The sequence below is a fragment of the Onychomys torridus genome, chromosome 18, assembly GCF_903995425.1.
Source record: "Onychomys torridus chromosome 18, mOncTor1.1, whole genome shotgun sequence".
Classification (NCBI taxonomy): Eukaryota; Metazoa; Chordata; class Mammalia; order Rodentia; family Cricetidae; genus Onychomys; species Onychomys torridus.
Window position 1 is genome coordinate 28,514,356 of NC_050460.1, and position 18,710 is coordinate 28,533,065.

Here is an 18,710-nt window from a genome sequence, read left to right on the forward strand (position 1 = left end):
GAAATCCAAATGGATCCTGACTGACATCGGGTTTTTAATAAAACACCTACTTACGTGCATACATATGGCAAAATCAGCAGCATCTTTTCTTTTACTACAGCGAGGGTGAAGGAAGAAGCATCCAATCCTATTCAAGTAGTTATACACCTTACAGCCGAGTGGAGGCTTCCAATTGGTGTTTCCTCCTATGAATTTTAGAAAAATGTAAGTGATAGTCAAGCAGGGAAAGAAAAAGACTGAGAACCTTTTCAAGGTAAAACATAACCTATAAATATTTTTTTCTTAAAAGTATTATAAATCACAATGTGAGACGACTGACCTGAAGATGTAACTCACTCATGAAAGCGCATGCACCCTATCAGCCAGACCTGGCGATGCAAACTCATGCAGAGTGGAGGCATGACAACCCAGAGTTCAAAGAAAGCCTCAGCTACAAAACATATCTGAGGCCAGCCTGAAGCTACATGAGATGCTGTCTCAGTCCACCAGAGCATCACCATCTTGTTGCTTTACAGTCTTGGGGGTGGATACAGACTCCTTTAATCTGCCTATACATGTACAAGTTCATGGGTGAGGGGATGGAGAGATGTCTCCATGGTTAAGAACACTCGCTATTCTTCCAGAGGACTGAGGTTTGATTCCCAGCACCCATAGGTAGCTCACAACTGTCTATACCTCCAGTGTCAGGGAATCTGACACCCTCTTTTGGTCGCCATGAGCACTAACAGGTCACTAACAGGTAGTACATAGATATACAGACAGGCAAAATGCCCACACACATAAAAAGTAACTTTTCTTAGAAGTTCATATGGATAGTGCACAGAGTAAAAAACAACAAACATTATCGTTCTACATAAATTCAAAATGTGGTGGGTTCTACAAGTCTGCCAAAATCAGTGGGTAAGAAACACAGCACAACTTAGTGCTCCTCCTGCTCGTCACCCTCCTCAGAGGCTTGCTTCTCTTGTGTGGGCTTAAGTTGAATCAGACTCATACTAGTTAAAATCCTGAGGTAACTGATGGTCGATCATCAGCCCCAAAAGAGCACATCTTTGTAACTCCCTCCAGTGCCCAGAAAACACAATGAAAGAGGAAGGAGAAGAATGTGCCAGTGGATGGAGGAGTATGCTGAAACACTGTCTTCTGGACACAGTAGGGTACCACAACTATGAACGCACTGTAACCCTGATGTCCTACATTGGGTGGGCCATCAACATCCCATAATAGACTGTCGAAGAGTTCATGGTTGCTGAAGGTAGGGCCATTGGCTACAGTGGTACAGTCACCGTTAAACTGCCCACGCTCTACTAAATAACCTCCAACCCATACTCATGCAAGCAAAACACAGACAGAAATAGCGCATATATCAACAAGGGGGTCAGTGGCAGTAGGAGAAGTGAGATGTGAGATGGTGATGGGGGTGAATATGACACTGACACACTCACACACACACAAACACACACACACGTATGCATGTATGTATGTGTATATGTATGCATGAAATTATCAAGAATTTTTAAAAATTAAAAAAGTGAGACAATCAGCAGAGGGGGATTTACTAAAACATTAGATTGGCTAATTTATCCACATCAGTATGTTTCTACCTTTAATGCCAATCCATATCTTTGTATGCCATTTCCTCTGAAAAATGAACTATCAGATACTCAGTACACTAAACTTTAGTAAATGGTATCTAGTGAAGTGGTTCTTCACAAGCAGCAGCAATGAACTGAAAAGGCAATTGTGGCTGGCACACTGACAATAACTACAGCCCCGTAGCTAGGAGACCACAGTGCAAGAGAGAACTCTGCTTGCCAGTAATACTGTAACAAAACACAAGCTTCTCGGTCCGTTTCCTTGAATGTGGGTTTTTGGGTTTTTTTTTTAAGCTTTATTTATTTTTATGTGCACTGAAGTTCTGCCTAAATGTGCAAAGATGTCATATCTTCTGAAATTGGGGTTACAGACAGCTGTGAGCTGCCATGTGGATGCTGGGAATTGAACCCAGGTCCTCTGGAAGAGCAACCAGTGCTCTTAACCACTGAGCAATCTCTCCAGCTTTTGAATTTTATTTTTAAGTTAGTGTAATGTTTTTGTTTTGTTTTTGTAAGATTTATTTATTTATTATGTATACAGCACGTATGACTGCAGGCCAGAAGAGAGCACCAGATCTCATTACAGGTGGTTGTGAGCCACCATGTGGTTGCTGGGAATTGAACTCAGGACCTCTGGAAGAGCAGCCAGTGCTCTTAACCTCTGAGCCACCTCTCCAGCCCTAGTGTTATGTTTTTAAGTAACACACATAACTAATCATATACAATCCTTCCAGCCTGCTTTCTTGCATTTTCAAAGTCTTGACACATTATAGGTGTTGAATAATTAATTCTTCGATGTGTATCAAAAGATACATGAATTCTGGGTTAACAGAGTTACTACTTACCATAGAAATATGTTAACAACAAAAATCTAGGACCAGAGTCCAGATAGCTCAATGGGTAAAGATGCTTGTCACTAAGACTGATAACCTAAGATTGATCCCTAAACCCTACATAATGTAGGAAGAGAATCGATTCCCACAAATTGTCCTCTGACCTCCACACACATATATCCATAAAGTAATAAATGTGAACACATAACCTTGTAGAGTAATGCATAATAATAATACTCAAACTACATTTTCACGTTCTATTCAGGAAGGCAAAGAGACCTTTGCAAATGAATCACATTCTCAGAAGAGGTACCTCTAACACTTCCTTTCTTAACCATACCTTGAAAGCCCCAAATAAACGTTCCTTGATTAAGGTGCCCAGGTAGATGACCAAAAAAGTTCGACCAGTTATCAAAATCTACAAAGACTATATGAGTCATGGTTCGCAGGTAGTCCACATCTGGAAGCTCAACTTCCTCCTCTAAGAACACACACAAAAAAAAAACATAACATGAATTAAGTAAGAATGGTCTATAAATATTCTAATTCCTCAAGTCTAAAAGACATTAGAGGTCCAATATGCAAAAGTGTTAATTATTCCTATTCCTCATCTTTACTGAAACCTTTTCAAGAAATACAAAGCTGCCTATACTTAAACTAGGTAATACTTAGGGTATTTCCACCTGGTCATATATCCTTCTTATACTATCTCCCGTTGACTGTGTTTTTGTTCTGATTTGAGACAGGCTCTCATTTAGTCCAGAATGTACTCAAGCTCACTATGTTATCAAGGCTGGCCTTGAACTTCTGATCCTCTGCCCTCACTTCCCAAGTGCTAAGACTACAGGCATGCACTACCATGACCGGCTAAGGCTTTTCTCTAAAAAATTCATTGGTGATAGAAATTAATTTTTTTTGTTGTTGTTGAAAATAGGACCCAATAAAACCCTACAAACCTACTTTTCAATATTATTTACCAAGAATGTTCTTGGCACAAGAACTTGCTTCTCTTAATCTAGACTTATTTATTAGTAGCCCTCTGGCTTGAGGATTAAACCCTCACAAGGGCACACTCAGGCCGACTTGAGAACCTGAACCCACAGGTATGAGAAGTAGGTGCCGGCAGAAGCACATTTCTCTGTTCTCTCAAGTTCTTCTTTCATTTCCCATTCTCCACTTCTTAGCCTACCTCCCCTTTCAAGCTTCTCCCCCCCAAGGCCTTATAGTGTCCAGTGGTATTCATGCAAACCTGGGACTAGTCTTCAATGACTAGTTCCTAGCAGGCCTAATGGAGGTCTCTGCAGTGAATTACTTCAAGCCATGCTCTATCTTCTGGCTCTTAGAAATCTTAGACACTGTAATCATCTTCTGTCAAACACAGACACACACACATTCCCCCAATGCAAAAAGAAGACCAAAGGAAAAGCACAAGAGAATATAAAATGGTGTGGCTGCTGTTTTACTTTTTTGGAACTAGAACTGATTAGACCATGAAAGATTTAGTGCTTTTTCACTGAAAATCCACAACTAAAGATAATAGAGAGACCTGGGTACACTTAGAGCAAGCCTGTAAAAAGTCAATGGTTTCTAGCAGGTGTGGTGGCTCACACCTGTAGTCTGAGCTTGTATGGAGGCTGACATAAGGAGGGTCACGTGAGTCCCCAAACATGAGAGCAGTACAAGTAACAGCGCAAGACACCAGGTCAAAAGCCAGATCACCAGAGCCCCAGCCTGCCACCATCAGCTGCTGGGCCCCACACATGTGCCCAGACGATTCTGAGCCTAGGCTAGCTCTTGGCCCAGCAGTGGCCATGTTTCCCAGGGAGACTGAAGCTCTACCCTAGATAACTGTCTTGGAGTCCAGCAGGTGCTGTGGCAGCAGCAAGACCCAAGGGGCTTCTTTGTTCCTCAGCTGAAGCCAGGAGGTTCTAGGTACACAGGCCACTGCAGAGGGCTTTGCAGCCTTCCTTTCCCTACTACAGAGGCCTCACATCAGGTGGGCAGATTGTGACAGATGTTGAAAACTATTACTAGGATTATTATTGTAATGCTACTTTATAAATAAACAATTTTAAAAACCAAACATGAACCACAGTGACTGTATTCTATCAGCCAAAATTTATTCACTGTTTCTACTCTACCATTTACAATTCACCAGGTCAATATTCAAAAGTTGATATTTACTGTATCTATCCAAAAATAATTAAACTTCTTTAAAAAATTATTTATTTATTAATTTACTTATTTATTATGTATACAGAAGAGGGCACCAGATCTCATTACAGATGGTTGTGAGCCACCATGTGGGTGCTGGGAATTGAACTCAGGACCTCTGGTAGAGCAGTCGGTGCTCTTAACCTCTGAGCCATCGCTCCAGCCCCAATAATTGAACTTTTAAATAACATAAGGAACTATTTACTTACTTAGTCCAATCACATGGAGGGAAAGTTCAAAGGAAAGATAAAGGAAGGGCTTCACCTCTCAACTTCCCACTCTCATTTCTAGTTTTACTAATCACTATTTTAATTATTTATCATTTATTACAAAGCTTTGTTCCAAAGTAATCTTAAACTCCATTTATGATGTCTCATATGTAAAGAATAAGGGCAAGCTGGCATGATAGCTTGTGACTGTTATCCTAGCACTTAGAAGGCAGAAGAATGGGCACGATTTCTAGGCCATGCTAGGCTACAAAAACAGCTCCAGGCCAACCTATGCTAGGGTGAGGTCTTGTCTTAAACAAACAAACAAACAAACAAACAAGAACAAGGCCAAAGAGATACAAATGCAATTCATCTAGGGCTGGTGATGTAGTTCAGTGATATAGCACTTGCTTAGCATGTACAAGGTTAAGCACAACACACAGAGAAAGATACAGAAAGAAACATACACACACACACACACACACACATAGAAAAAACCATTCGCTTTTTAATGAACCTTCATTATAAAAAAAAGAAAGAAAGACGATTTTAAGGTTCATAATAATTCCCAAATCTTTAAGAAAGAGTAGCAGCACCTGTCATTTCTCAGAACTCTGAGAAAGAAGATCTACTCTACTGAGATTGTACACTGGCTGCAGTCATCAGCTAACCTCCTGATTTCAACAGTTACTCAGCCTCTGCCAGTGAGCACACATATGGAAGATCCAGTGTGTGTGTGAAACTTGCCCCATGCTGTAAAGCCGTACCTAGATTCTGGCAGCTCATGTCACGCTCAGCTCCTTTCTCCACGTCGGAATGTTTCTGCAGTTTTTTCTCAGTGTGGGACACACTGGCAGCAAACTTGCACGTGCTTCCTCTGTCCGATCCAACATGAGTCACACTGGGTTTCTGGAAGGTACCATGCTTTCTGTGGAAGTGCTGCTGAGCACTCTCGGCATTGTGAAATGCTTTGGTGCAGATGCCACACTTGATCACATACTGCTGTTCCTCATCACTTTTTTCTCTTCTGTGCACTTGATGGATGTGAGTATTTATGTCGGCTAAATTCTGTGCTGTCACTGAACACAAACTGCAGCGAAACCAGAGTTTACCTTTCTCTAGCATGACTTGAAGACACCTATCATAATCTTCCTTTCTGTTGACTTTACAGAAGTAGCTCTCATGACAACCACAGCTTAACAAATTACTGGTCTCTATTATTTTAAAATCATCCTCGGTTTTAATTGAGGTCTTAGTTTTTTCTGACACAAACACATAGTCTGTGCCGTGATGGTCCTTATAATGGCTCAGAAACGTTTCTTCCGTGTTAAAAATAAGATCACATAGCCCACAGAAGTACTTAATCTTGATCTCATTGTCATGCTCATCTTGGCAATGTCGGTACAAAGTTTCTACTTTATGAAAAGTCTTTCTGCAATGGCCACAGCTGTACCTGTGAAACTGGTGACTTGTCAAGGACATACAGTGCTGTTTGACACATTCCTGGGAATCAAACATATCTTCACAGATCTGGCACTGCCACCTGCCCCTTGGAGGACTGTTTGCCAGGCAATGATCGACCGCAGTAATGGGTGAGGGTGGTTTGTCAGCATTCAAATTCACCACAGAGGATGACGGCAAGGCTTCGTCTTCTACCTCATCCATCTCATAAAAATATCTGTGCCCATTATGAAACTCAGTAATGTGTGCCATGATGGCATCTTTCTTTATGAGCTCCTTCTTGCATGTCCGACACCAAAACAGAAAGTTATTTAGATGTGCCCCTCCATGGAACCGGCTCATGTGCAAACGCATGACCCCTGAATCTTCACACACCTTTCCACAGACCACACACTTGTAACACATTGTGTTTGCAGAGAAGACATGTCTTTCTACTGCCTCTTCACTTGGAAACCGCCGACTGCACTCACAACACCAGGCTGTAACTGCTGAACTCTGTCTCTGCACACAGGCTGGTCCTCCATGGTTCTCGCCTCCTAAATTTAGCTTCTTTTTCGGAATGACACAGTCCTCTGGGCTGGACTCTTTAATAGACATAACTCGTTTAAGAGATGAAAATTTTGGTTGATTGAATAAATGCAAGTCACAAGGAGGCTTACTGCCTTCTCGGATGTGGCAGTAGAGTAAGACTGATTCTTCCACTGAGTTAGCAACTGTGACTTTGTGTCCGGAATTCTTGTGACTTTTGATGCTGGCTTCATCCACAAAGACTTGGTTGCAATTTGAACAATAACCTCTTACTATGAATTCTTCTGCAACCTGAGTAATGCTTTTCTCAGCTATAGCTACAGGTCCAGCATTTCTACAACGAACTCTAAATTTAAAAAAAAAAAAAAAGGATATGTTTTCTTTGCTTTAAAGATAAGAATTGTAAAGTAACAATATAAATAAGTACTAAAAGATATTTTTCAATAGAGCAGTTAAGTAATACTCTATAATCTTAAAATACTTTTATATTACCTCTATGCTGTGGATATCACTCTGTGTAAATAAAGTTCTGATTGGCCAGTGGCCAGGCAGGAAGTATAGGCGGGACAAGAGAGAAGAGAATTCTGGGAGGTGGAAGGCTGGAGAAAGACACAGCCAGCCGCCGCCATGACAAGATCTAAGGTACTGGTAAGCCACGAGCCATGTGGCAAAGTATAGATTAATAGAAATGGGTTAATTTAAGATAGAAGAAGTAGATAACAAGAAGCCTGCCACGGCCATACAGTTTCTAAACAATGTAAGTTTCTGTGTGTTTACTTGGTTGGTTTTGAGCATCTATGGGCCTGGTGAGTGAGAGAGATTTGTCCTGACTGGGCCAGGCAGAAAAACTCAAACTACACCTCTATTATCTTATTAAGGCAAATTTTAGAAAACTTCAATCAGTATCAAATGCACTGATGAAGGACCCTGAAACAAATTAGATTCTCCAAGGTCATTAAAATACATGAATGAACACTGTAAAATTCTAGACAATATTCCACTCTTTTTGGTTGCTGTTTTCTGGCTTTATTGTGGGTTAACTGATTAATTTATTTAACTGTATGTATTTATTTAAAATGTATGGGAGTTCTGTCTACATGTCAGTTTACTTCTTATGTGCCTGGTGTTTGCAGAGGCATCTAACCCTTTGGAACTGGAGTTAAAGACAGTTACAAGCTGTCATGTGGGTGCTGGGAATTGAACCGGGCCTTCTGGAAGAACAGTCCCAATGTGCTCCTATTCACTGAGAAATCTCTCCCGCCTTTGTTTTGTTTGGTCGTCCCACCTGTCATCACCATCACTGCCCTCCCCCACGCCCCGGCCCTGTTTTCATTAGTTTTTTGTTGTTGTTGTTATTTCTTTGGTTTTTTTTTTTTTTTTTTTGACACAGGGTTTCTCTGTGTAACAGCTCTGTTTCTCCTGGAACTTGATTTGTAGCCCAGGCTGGCCTCGAACTCACAGAGATCCACCTGCCTCTGCCTCCTGAGTGCTGGGATTAAAGGTGTGTACCACCATCGCCCTGGATAGAGTTTCACCATGTAACCAAGGCTGGCCTTGAACCTGTGATCCTTCTTCCTCAGCCTCAGTGCTAGGGTTCTAGGTAGGCACAACTCCCATCTCTATTTGTTAAGAACTGATTACCTTCTGTCGGGACTATGCTCTCTCCATGTCTGCTTTTCTGCTAAAGAAGATGACCACGTGGTGACAGGCTGGACGGCCTGAGAATGCCGACTCACATGAAGAACCCCTCTGCCTTTTGGCTCTCATTCTGCATGTCCATGCTTCCCAGCCAAACTTCTCCCACATCCCCAACTTCTCCCCTTATGCTAGATTCGGTTACTCTCCAAGAAAACTACTTTCTTGTTTTAAAGGAGACACTGGAATGGAAAACCTTGCTAAACCCTTCCACTACTGAAGAACTCACCAGGATTTCCTTAGAGCCTAAGATTAGACCTGTACAAACCTGAAATGGGCAGTGAGCTCCATGTGGGAACGCAGAGTCTGGTGACAAGCCACACACTTAACTTGAAATGGAACATCTTTGCACAGAGAGACCAAAAGTTTCTTTGCAAAAGATGGAAAGGATATTGGATGAGCTGTTGCCTTACCATCTGAAAGACAAAATCAACTATAAATTGCAAGGTAATTGGAACAGAGAGTAACCCAATCTTCCTCTCCTTTCCCTTTCTGAACATCAATTAGGTAAAAGATGTACTTAGTAATAATATAAGGGAGACCATTTTTTAGACTGAAATACAGAGTGTCTTCTAATCAGATTAAAAGGAATTTTAAATGCAGAGAAAGATCCAACTTCTCAGACCTCCCAGATAACAAAAACAGTATATATGCTTCCTTGAAAGTTTCTTTTCATCCCTCAAAATAGGTAAAACATAGCTGGGTGGTGGTGGCACATTCCTTTAATTCTAGCACTCAGGAGGCAGAGTTCCAGGCCAGCCTGATCTACAGAGCAAGATCCAGGTTAGCCAGGGATACAAAGTAAGACCTTGTCTAAAAAAAGGAGAGGGCTAAAACATACAAATAAACATTTATTTTATTTTATTTATTTTTTTGGTTTCTCTGTGTAACAGCCCTGGCTGTCTTGGAACTCACTTGGTAGCCCAGGCTGGCCTCAAACTCACATAACTCCACCTGCCTCTGCCTCCCTAGTGCTAGTATGAAAGGCATGCGTGCACCACCACCACCACCTGGCCAAATATTTTTTTAAAAAAGATTTATTTACTATGTATACAGAAGAGGGTGCCAGATCTCATTGCAGATGGTTGTGAGCCACCATGTGGGTGCTGGGAATTGAACTCAGAACCTCTGGAAGAGCATTCAGTGCTCTTAACTTCTGAGCCATCTCTCCAGCCCCAAATAAACATTTTTTTAAAACACAAATTTAAATAAAAGCATTTTTTGTGGTTCTAAACTGACAAGCATAGCTAACTTCAAGAACATTTGAAAAGTATGATAATTTGCAAAGATGTGATTCATTTAAGGAGATGTAACAGTGATAGGGTAACATACCGCCCAGGTTAAAACTCTGATGGGAGTGATTCTTTGCAGACATATGCTTCAAACACTCATTTTTGGTGCTAAACAAAAGAAAGCAATGTGGACATGCAAAACATTGAATAATCTGAGGAAGAAGGCTACTGCTATGTCCATCAGCTGCAGCTGCCTGAAGTAAAAGGAAAGCCATGTCACAACTAAAATCAGTGTGTAAACACAATACAAAAAAAAAACCCCAACTTTAAAATTTCCAATTTATTATTTGGAAAATTTCATACCAATTTTAGTTACAACTAAAATCAATACTCAATACATATTTCAGTTAACTTAAAACTTCCAATTTTATTTATTTGGAAATTTTCGTATCAATTTTTGACTTTTCTTCCCTGAGTATGAATTATATAACAAGATACCATAGGTAAAATTTAACTTTTTCCTCAAAATCAAATTATAGACATCTTCCTTTTACTACTAAAGAACATTTATTTTCTATACACTACTCATTTCTTTTTTGTTTTTTAAGATTTGTTTATTTATTATGTATATATGTTCTGATTGCATGTATACTTGTGTGTTAGAAGAGGATACTGGATCTCATTCGAGGTGGTTGTGACCACCATGTGGTTGCTGGGAACTGAACTCAGTGCTCTTAACCTCTGAGTCATCTCTCCAGCCCCCTATCATTTCTGATATAGTCATGTATAGCATATCAATACAAAAATGTGACGACAATACACACTTTCTAACATTTTGCTTTTTTCTCTCTATGCTGAACTTAATCAATGACTATAAGTATTTTTCAATAACCCTTTCTATATAATGATTTATAATCATACTGAAAAATGTATGAAGAAGAATGCTACTGTTTTATCAAATGTTATCATCTTATAAAATTTATTGGCTCATTCATGCCATAATAAATAGGAATTTCCAAAAGTTTACTGGCATCACTTGAATCCATACTTCTTACTAGCCGTGAACTAGCTGACGGTGCAATCTATTCTGATTTAGTCAACCATTCATCCTGAGTTCTGTGGTTTGAGGTCTACCCCACCACGACACGTTATAAACAACCTTACAAATATACCCTTACTTGTCCTCACTATTCTGGGCAGCTCTACACAATAGCAAGGTTATATATGTGAAAACTGAAAGAAGGCTCTATCGATGTATGTATCCCCTAGCACTGAATGAACCTAGCAGCAACAGGGATTAGAGATCTTTTTATTTTTCTCAATGAAGCAGGTTTACACTCATTACTATTTCAGTTTGCATTCCCTGCCTACAATTAAGCTTGCACATGTACTCACACATTTCTTGGGAAATCTGGATGTGTTCTTCTCACCCATGTCCCTTAGAATTGTTTTCAGTTCTTTGTTTTGTTTTTCAAGACAGGGGTTCTCTGTGTAACAGCTCTGGTTGTCCTAGAACTCAATTTGTAGACCAGGCTGGGCTTGAATTTGCACAGAGACCCACCGGCTTCTGTTTCCCAAGTGCTGGGATTAAGGCGTGCCCCCACCTCCCGGCGTTCATTCTCTCCCTCCTTAGCAGAGCTTTGTTACTGGAACCTCTTCTCTTACACGCTCTTCCTGTGCAGGCATTTCCCCTAGACACCTATCACTGTGTGCTTAGGGCCACCGGAAAGGTCTGAACAGTCAAACAGGCAGCAGGGCCTTTGTTTTCTGAGACAGAGTCCCACTACATTGTGTCAAACATTGTGTGTGGACTCAAGAGATTTTCTTGCTTTATTCTCCCAAAGCTGATGTAGAGCACACAGGTATGAACAACCATGCCTGGTTAGATTTTTTGTGTGTGTGCATCTAAGTTTCTAAACTTGGTTTAGAGCCTCCTCTATTCTAAAATTAAATTTAAAATTGTATATGAATAGGTACGTGTATGCTTGGTGTAAATTTCCCCTCCTACTAACCATCTTTACAGTAATAATCTTAAAATGTACACTGTGTCTTCTTAGATGTACTCCCAGTGAAACTAGGAACTTGACAAATGTACAACGCTTACAAGACACAAGAGGAAGGACAAGAAATTCGCATTTCATTGAAAACATGTCAAGACCACACTATCCGAACCAGTCTTATAACAACCCCATGAGGCATCACTTTCTTTTCAGTTATCACCACTGCTACCACCATCTCATAAACAAGTTAGGCCCCTAAAAGAGACAAATTTAAAGCTAGCTTTGTGCCTCTGGCTCTGGTTCTATGCCCTTTTCACTATTCTCTCATATTCTTAGATCTGTTTCAATTTGACTAATGCCACAGCGGAGAAAAACCTAGGAGGACATTCTGAATTACACTTACAATTTCCTCAATGATAAGAGCAATAAAGGCATTTACTATCAATCTACATGTTTCTCCCAATTTAAGAATCTTATGTGAACAAACCATTTTTAGTTCAATTCCAGGTTATATAAGCAGATCCAAAGTAAAAACTGTCTAAAAGATTTGCTCAATAGAATCAAACTATTCTACATAAAATTTTACTATGCTATCTATATCTACTACAAAAAAAAAAAAAAAAAAAAAAAGGCATATCTGCCAGGCAGTGGTGGCACACCCCCTTTAACACCAGAACTCAGAAGGTAGAGGTAGGAGGCTCTCTAGGAGCCTGAGGCCAGCCTGGTCTACACAATGAGCTCTAGGACAGCCACAGCTACACAGAGAATTCCTGTCTCAAACCCCCAGCACCCCCCCCCCCAAAAAAAAGAATGGCGTATCTGCAGAAACCATCTAAAAATTGGAAGAAGGAATAGGAAACAGAATGTCCGGTAAGTTAAGCCAGAAAAATTCCTTTTTATCAGTTTCTGGTACATTAAAATAATACAGCATACAAGGGACAGTCATATGGCTCAGAGAGTACAGGTGCTTTTCCACACACACTTGGGAGACATACATGAGTTTGATCCCTGGAAACCATGTAAAGTTGAGAGAACAACAGAATTTGAGGGCTGGAGATACAGCTCAGTGGTTAAGAGTGTACTGCTCCTGCAGAGGACCCAAGGTCATTATCAGCACCCACACTGAGCAGCTCACAACCAGCTCCAGGGAATTCAAAACACACACACACACACACACACACACACACACACACACACACACACACACACACACGGTTTTCTCTTTAGAGAACAAGATGTAATTTCCTAACATGTGACCAAAATCATAGAGCATGTTGAACAAGGTAAATTCATATACCACAGAAGGAAGAGTTTAATGATAATCTCTAATACTGTTAGAGTTTAGCTAGTAAACTAAATGCCAAGTCATTTTATTTTCAATATTTAAATTTTTTATCTTTATATTTATCATTAGTGATTGCAAGATTAAGAGCAACATTAAAAAAACTGTACCAACTCCTAGAGAAAGAGTATCTACTCATACTGCATGCTCTTACCTTAGCGAGAAGGTGATCCCTATATTGCTGTTGAGTAACAAAATGTTCATAACATACAACACAAGCAAAGGAATTGGCGAGAGGTCCATGTAATGTAATTGTTGGATCACATGGGGAGTGATCAAACCTACACAACCAAGAGAAGTAACATCAGAAAGCCTCTCCTACCAGAAGATAAACCAGTTTACTTTGTTTGTGCAGCTGACCCCATGAACACAAAAGACACACCAAACTTCCTGTACTCTCTGAGACAGCTGGAAAGGGAAATGGCTGGAAGTCCCAAACTCTCAATTTCCCATCTGTCATCTACCTGAAAAGGAGACTACGAAAACCCTCCTTCTCAGGAGCTACTAGAAAGCAGCTCAGCCAAGCAATGAATGGGCAACAGCAGAGTATGCACTGTAAAGTCTGCCTTGGGTAATTTCTAATACCTGTAAATGCTCTCTCCTGAAATCTACTTTTCTAGGTTGGATCTCTCTACAACTATTTCTACTGCACTCTAATACGAGAGAACAATCTAAAATCTCACCCAGCTTTCTAGAAAACCTAAATAGAAATGACAAATAACATATCAAAATAGCACAAAACAACTTGAGTTTCAAATATTAAGCTAAAACTATATTGGTAAAGGTATCAAACTTCATTTTAAAAAATCATTTTGAAGACTGTTTACACATGAACAAGACCCTAGATTGGATCTCCAACTCTACAGAAAACAAAAACAACTTCCCCTCCAGATAACTAACCTCTGAATTCGGAGCATCCTACTTACCTTTTCAAATGTCCTAAGAGAAGGTGCCCATTGTCAAATTCCCTGTTACAGTGCATTATAGGACACAGAATTGGCTTCTCAGACCTCCCCATTCTGCCTCCACTTTGGAATGATTTTTTTTTCCCAGAATTAATTGCACTTGTTTTGAGTCCTACAACATCGTGACATAAATTCTTAAGTTACTATTTTCAGATAGTTGTGCACTGGACTAGGGTCTTCAGAATAATGACAGAACAACAGACATTAGAGCACATTATCAAGTAGATGGTCCTATTTATATAGGAGGTGTTCACAATAGCTATTAGGACACACAGGTGCATGTGCATGCAAACACAATCAAGCTCCCTCGGGGAAAGCTCTTTCCCTTGAATTCTTCTTTCCTCTTTAACCTAAACCGTTCAACTGGTTGGACAAGCTTCTAGAAAATTCCCAATAGAAAAGACATGGAAAGTAGGGTTCTGCTACTAGCTCTTGAAAATTCCAGATTACTTACCTGGAAAAAAAGCTGTTCCACAGCGGTCCTTCCAGGGAACTCAAAGAAAGCAACAAAAAAGAGCTAGCCAAGCTTTAAAACAGTCTCATGGGAACACTTCCTACAAAGTGTCAGCATGGGCCACACTGATGGATAAAGAAAGAGGAATCCACCAGTCTCACTTTGAATCCGACTGTCACACCATCCAGAGACACATGGACTACTTTATACAATGTCTAATAAATATCTAAAGAGCTCAGAGATGACCTATCTTATTCACATTCAAAATATACTTGGGCCAAAGAAGTCAACAGGAAAGTAGGCCACTGTAAAACAGGCCACAGTTGTGGAGTGACATTACTATCACTAAAACTAAATCTCTGTGTGTGTGTGTACATGTTCACATATGTATGTGCACACCATATCTGGAGGCATGAAAAGCCTGGGTGTCCTTTACATGTCGTTTCTTGGGTACCACACACCTTTGTGGAAGGCAAGGTCTCTCAGCCACCAGAACTTTCTAAGCTAGGCTGGCTGGCCTGTGAGCCCCAGGACCTGCTGTCCCTGTCTCCACAGCACTAGGACCACAAGCACACGCTGACATGCCTGGCATTTTTGATGTGAGGTCCCTGTGCCCCCGCCTGACCTCCACTCCATCTCTAACACTAGATTTCAGTTCTGTCTATGTTCACTAACAATGAAATCAAACCCACACACTTCCTACCTGAAGGCTCCCAAAAGGCTTAGGAATTGAAATGTGGTCTCTAAGGAATACCTGACATTTTTAGCCACTGGTCCACACACTGTCTTGCTGCTTCTGTTTCTGAATGTCCTTGAATAAACTCCAATTCTTGTAAACCATGAGCGTGCTGAAAATCAAGTTTTTCCTAAAGACAATAAGAAAAAAGTTCAGGTGACTTACGATAACTCCTGTTTCTTGGGTATCTCAAGAACTCCTCATGTAGAAATTTACACCAATGGTCATACAAACATCAAAGTAAAGTCATGTGTACTGCACTAAGATGGTGAGCCCACAGCTCTTTGTGCAAAGTTTGCTACATATTTACATCTGCAACAATAGGGAGGTAATTACAGCACAAACATTGAATCAAGTCAATAAACAATGACCAAATATTTTCCATGTTGTGAGAACATATTTTTGTGGGTTATCAAATGATGTGAAATAAATAAGGGCAGGGGCTGGAGAGATGGTTCAGAGGTTAAAAACACTGGCTGTTCTTCCAGAGGTCCTGAGTTCAATTCCCAGCAACCACATGGTGGCTCACAACCATCTGTAATGAGATCTGGCGCCCTCTTCTGTATACCGTCAGAGCAGCCATAGGCAGCATGTCAACAAGTATGGCAGTATCCAATACAGCTTTATTTACAAAAATCCACAAACAGGTACATTATGACTCCTGAAAATATGTATATGTACTTAGCTCTTCCTATCCATGTTTCATATGTATGTAGACCTCTTACCAAATTTTCTGAAAAACTGCATCTGTACTGACATGTACTAACTTGCTTCTTCTTAGTCCCTAAACAACATAATGTAACAACTATTACATAGCACTTATATTGGACTAAGTATAATAATTAACCAGAGTCAGTAAGTCTGGATCCTTCAGGATCTAGAGAATAATGAATGACCCATTTAGCCATATCATGAGATTTTCCATAAGAAAGGGTTACAGGATAGTTTTATGTCAACTTGACACAAGCTAGAGTCATTAGAGAAGAGGGAGCCTTCTTTATATGTTTTTCTAAGATCAGGCTTCTTTATATGCCTTGCTAAGATGGGGCTTCTTGGGCTGGAGAGATGGCTCAGAGGTTAAGAGCACTGACGGCTCTTCTAGAGGTCCTGAGTTCAATTCCCAGCAACCACATGGTGGCTCACAACCATCTGTAATGAGATTTGGCGCCCTCTTCTGTGTACAGAATACATAAATAAAATCTTAAAAAAAAAAAAAAAAGAAAGATGGGGCTTCTATATACTTTTCTAAGATCAGGCTGTATGCAAACCTCTGGAGAATTTTCTTGATTAGTGATTGATGAGGAGGGTCCAACCCATTGTGGGTGGTGCTATTCCTGGACTGGTGGTCCTGGGTTCTATAAGAAAGCAGCCTGAGCAAGGCATGAGGAGCAAGACGACAGTAAGCAGCATCCTCCATGGCCTCTGCCTCAGCCCCTGCCTCCAGATTCCTGCCCTGCTTGAGTTCCTGTTCTGACTTCCTGTGATGATGAACAGTGCTATGGAAGTGTAAGGCAAATAAACCCTTTCCTCTCCAACTTGTTTTTGGTCATGGCATTTCACCACAGCAAATAGAAACCCTAACTAAGACAAAGGGTATGTGAAGAGAAAAAAAAAAAAAAAATTGACCAAGATTTCAATCTGAAGACCATTTATAAAATAATGTTCCAAAGGACAGCCATAAACAAGTCTCAAGAATGTTGACATGTACATATTTAACTTTTCTATAGTCAAGTAAACATAGAAATACCGGCTTTAATACAAAAATTTAAAAGTATCTTTCATACAGAACTTCTAAAGCCCTAATGTAGTAATATGATTTTTCAATACACAAAGCATGCATCTCAGCTTCACGAGCCACCAGTTTCTTACTATGCAATCAATGCAATAAAATCTTCTTTAGTAATAACACCAGGAGCTAGGGAGATGACTCAGTGAGTAACATGCCACATAAGCATGAGGACCTGAGTGCAATCCCCAGGACCCACATAAAAATCAGGCACAATGGCATGTGCCTATAACTGCAGAGCTAGAAAGGTGGGCAGGCGAATCCCTGGGGAACACCCTCCAGCTAGCCTATCCAATCCCTGAGTTCCAAGCCAATGACAGCCCTTGTCTCAGAACACAAGGTTCCTAAGGAGAAATACCCAAGGTTGACCTCTGTTCTCCACAGGCGTGCATACATACACATACATAAGTTATAGAATACCACAATTCAAACACCAAAAATAATTACAAGACATTTTCTGTATGTGTCTGTATGACATATTCATATTCTGTATGAATAATCACTCACTAGAATTATTCAAAAATTCAATTTTTCTTTTCTTTTTTTGAAATATCTTTACATCTTTACTACCAGTAATTTTATGTTATTAAATCATAATTAAAAGTAGAAACATACCCTGAATGCTCTATTCTTCTCTTCTTTTTGTTGTTTTTCCACTTCAACATGACGGGCAAGACGAGCCAATGTTAAAGCAACTTTATCCTTCTGATGGTCTATGTAGTCTTTGTGTTTAAAATTCTCCTACAGTACAAACAAAACAATTTTCATTCTACTTAATACAAAATTAGCGCTTAGACAATATATATTCACTCACCCAAACAGTTATTGCATTCAAGAACTATTTACTTCTGTTATAGTTCTAAAAATCTTCCTGGTGTGTTTGTGTGTGTGTGTGTGTGTGTGTGTGTGTGAGGGAGAGAGAGGAGGGGAGGGAGAAGGGGGTCTGCCTTTGTCTCCCAAGTATATATTCTATTTTATTGTGGTATTTTGTGATTGATATGCTAACGGAAGAGAAAAATGGAATCAAATAAAACAATTAAGGGACTGGAGGACCTGGCTTGATTCCCTGTACCATATGATGGTTCACAACTGTCTGTAACTCCAGTTCCAGGGGACTGATGATGCCTTCTTCTGACCTCCAAGAACATCAGGAATGCTAGTGGTGTACAGACATACAAGCAAGCAAAACATCTATACACATAAAATAAAAACAAAACACATACATACACATAAACAAGCAACTCAAAACTACTAATGAGGAAAAAAGGAGAAAACACTAATAGGCAATAAACAAAAAGGAAGACAAAAGAAAGGCAGCAAATACAGTGAAAAAATAAAATAAATATGGTATTAACCCAACTATGTTAATCATTCTACATGGCAACCATCTAAATACACCAATTGAAAGATACACTGTCCAATATTTACAAACAAATTTTGAGGGCCAATGGGATTGCTCAGTGGATAAATGCTCTTGGTACCAAACTTGAGCCATCCAAATTCACCCAGACCCCACGTGGTGGAAATAGAAACTGACTCACACAAGTGGTCCTGAGCATGAAGACACTCACACAAAGACATACACATGCACACAAAATAAATATATGCAAATTTTTAAAAATTGAAAGCAAGATCCAATTATATGTTGATTATAAGTAAT

At 40.0% G+C, this 18,710-nt stretch overlaps 1 protein-coding gene across 3 annotated transcripts in view; it reads right to left on the reverse strand.

Annotated features, from left to right (window-relative positions):
* The window catches only part of Znf451 (zinc finger protein 451), a 62,667-nt gene that overhangs the window by 14,093 nt on the left and 29,864 nt on the right, over nucleotides 1-18,710 (reverse strand). Inside the window, exons 4-12 of one of the 3 annotated variants that reach the window (XM_036168243.1) lie at nucleotides 17,666-17,791; nucleotides 15,283-15,394; nucleotides 14,036-14,186; nucleotides 13,264-13,390; nucleotides 9,868-10,021; nucleotides 8,804-8,951; nucleotides 5,619-7,186; nucleotides 2,769-2,909; nucleotides 55-185 (exon numbers count right to left, since the gene is read on the reverse strand). In XM_036168243.1, the coding sequence (XP_036024136.1) occupies nucleotides 55-185; nucleotides 2,769-2,909; nucleotides 5,619-7,186; nucleotides 8,804-8,951; nucleotides 9,868-10,021; nucleotides 13,264-13,390; nucleotides 14,036-14,186; nucleotides 15,283-15,394; nucleotides 17,666-17,791 (2,658 nt within the window). The other 2 variants (XM_036168244.1, XM_036168245.1) reach the window with 2 other exon arrangements.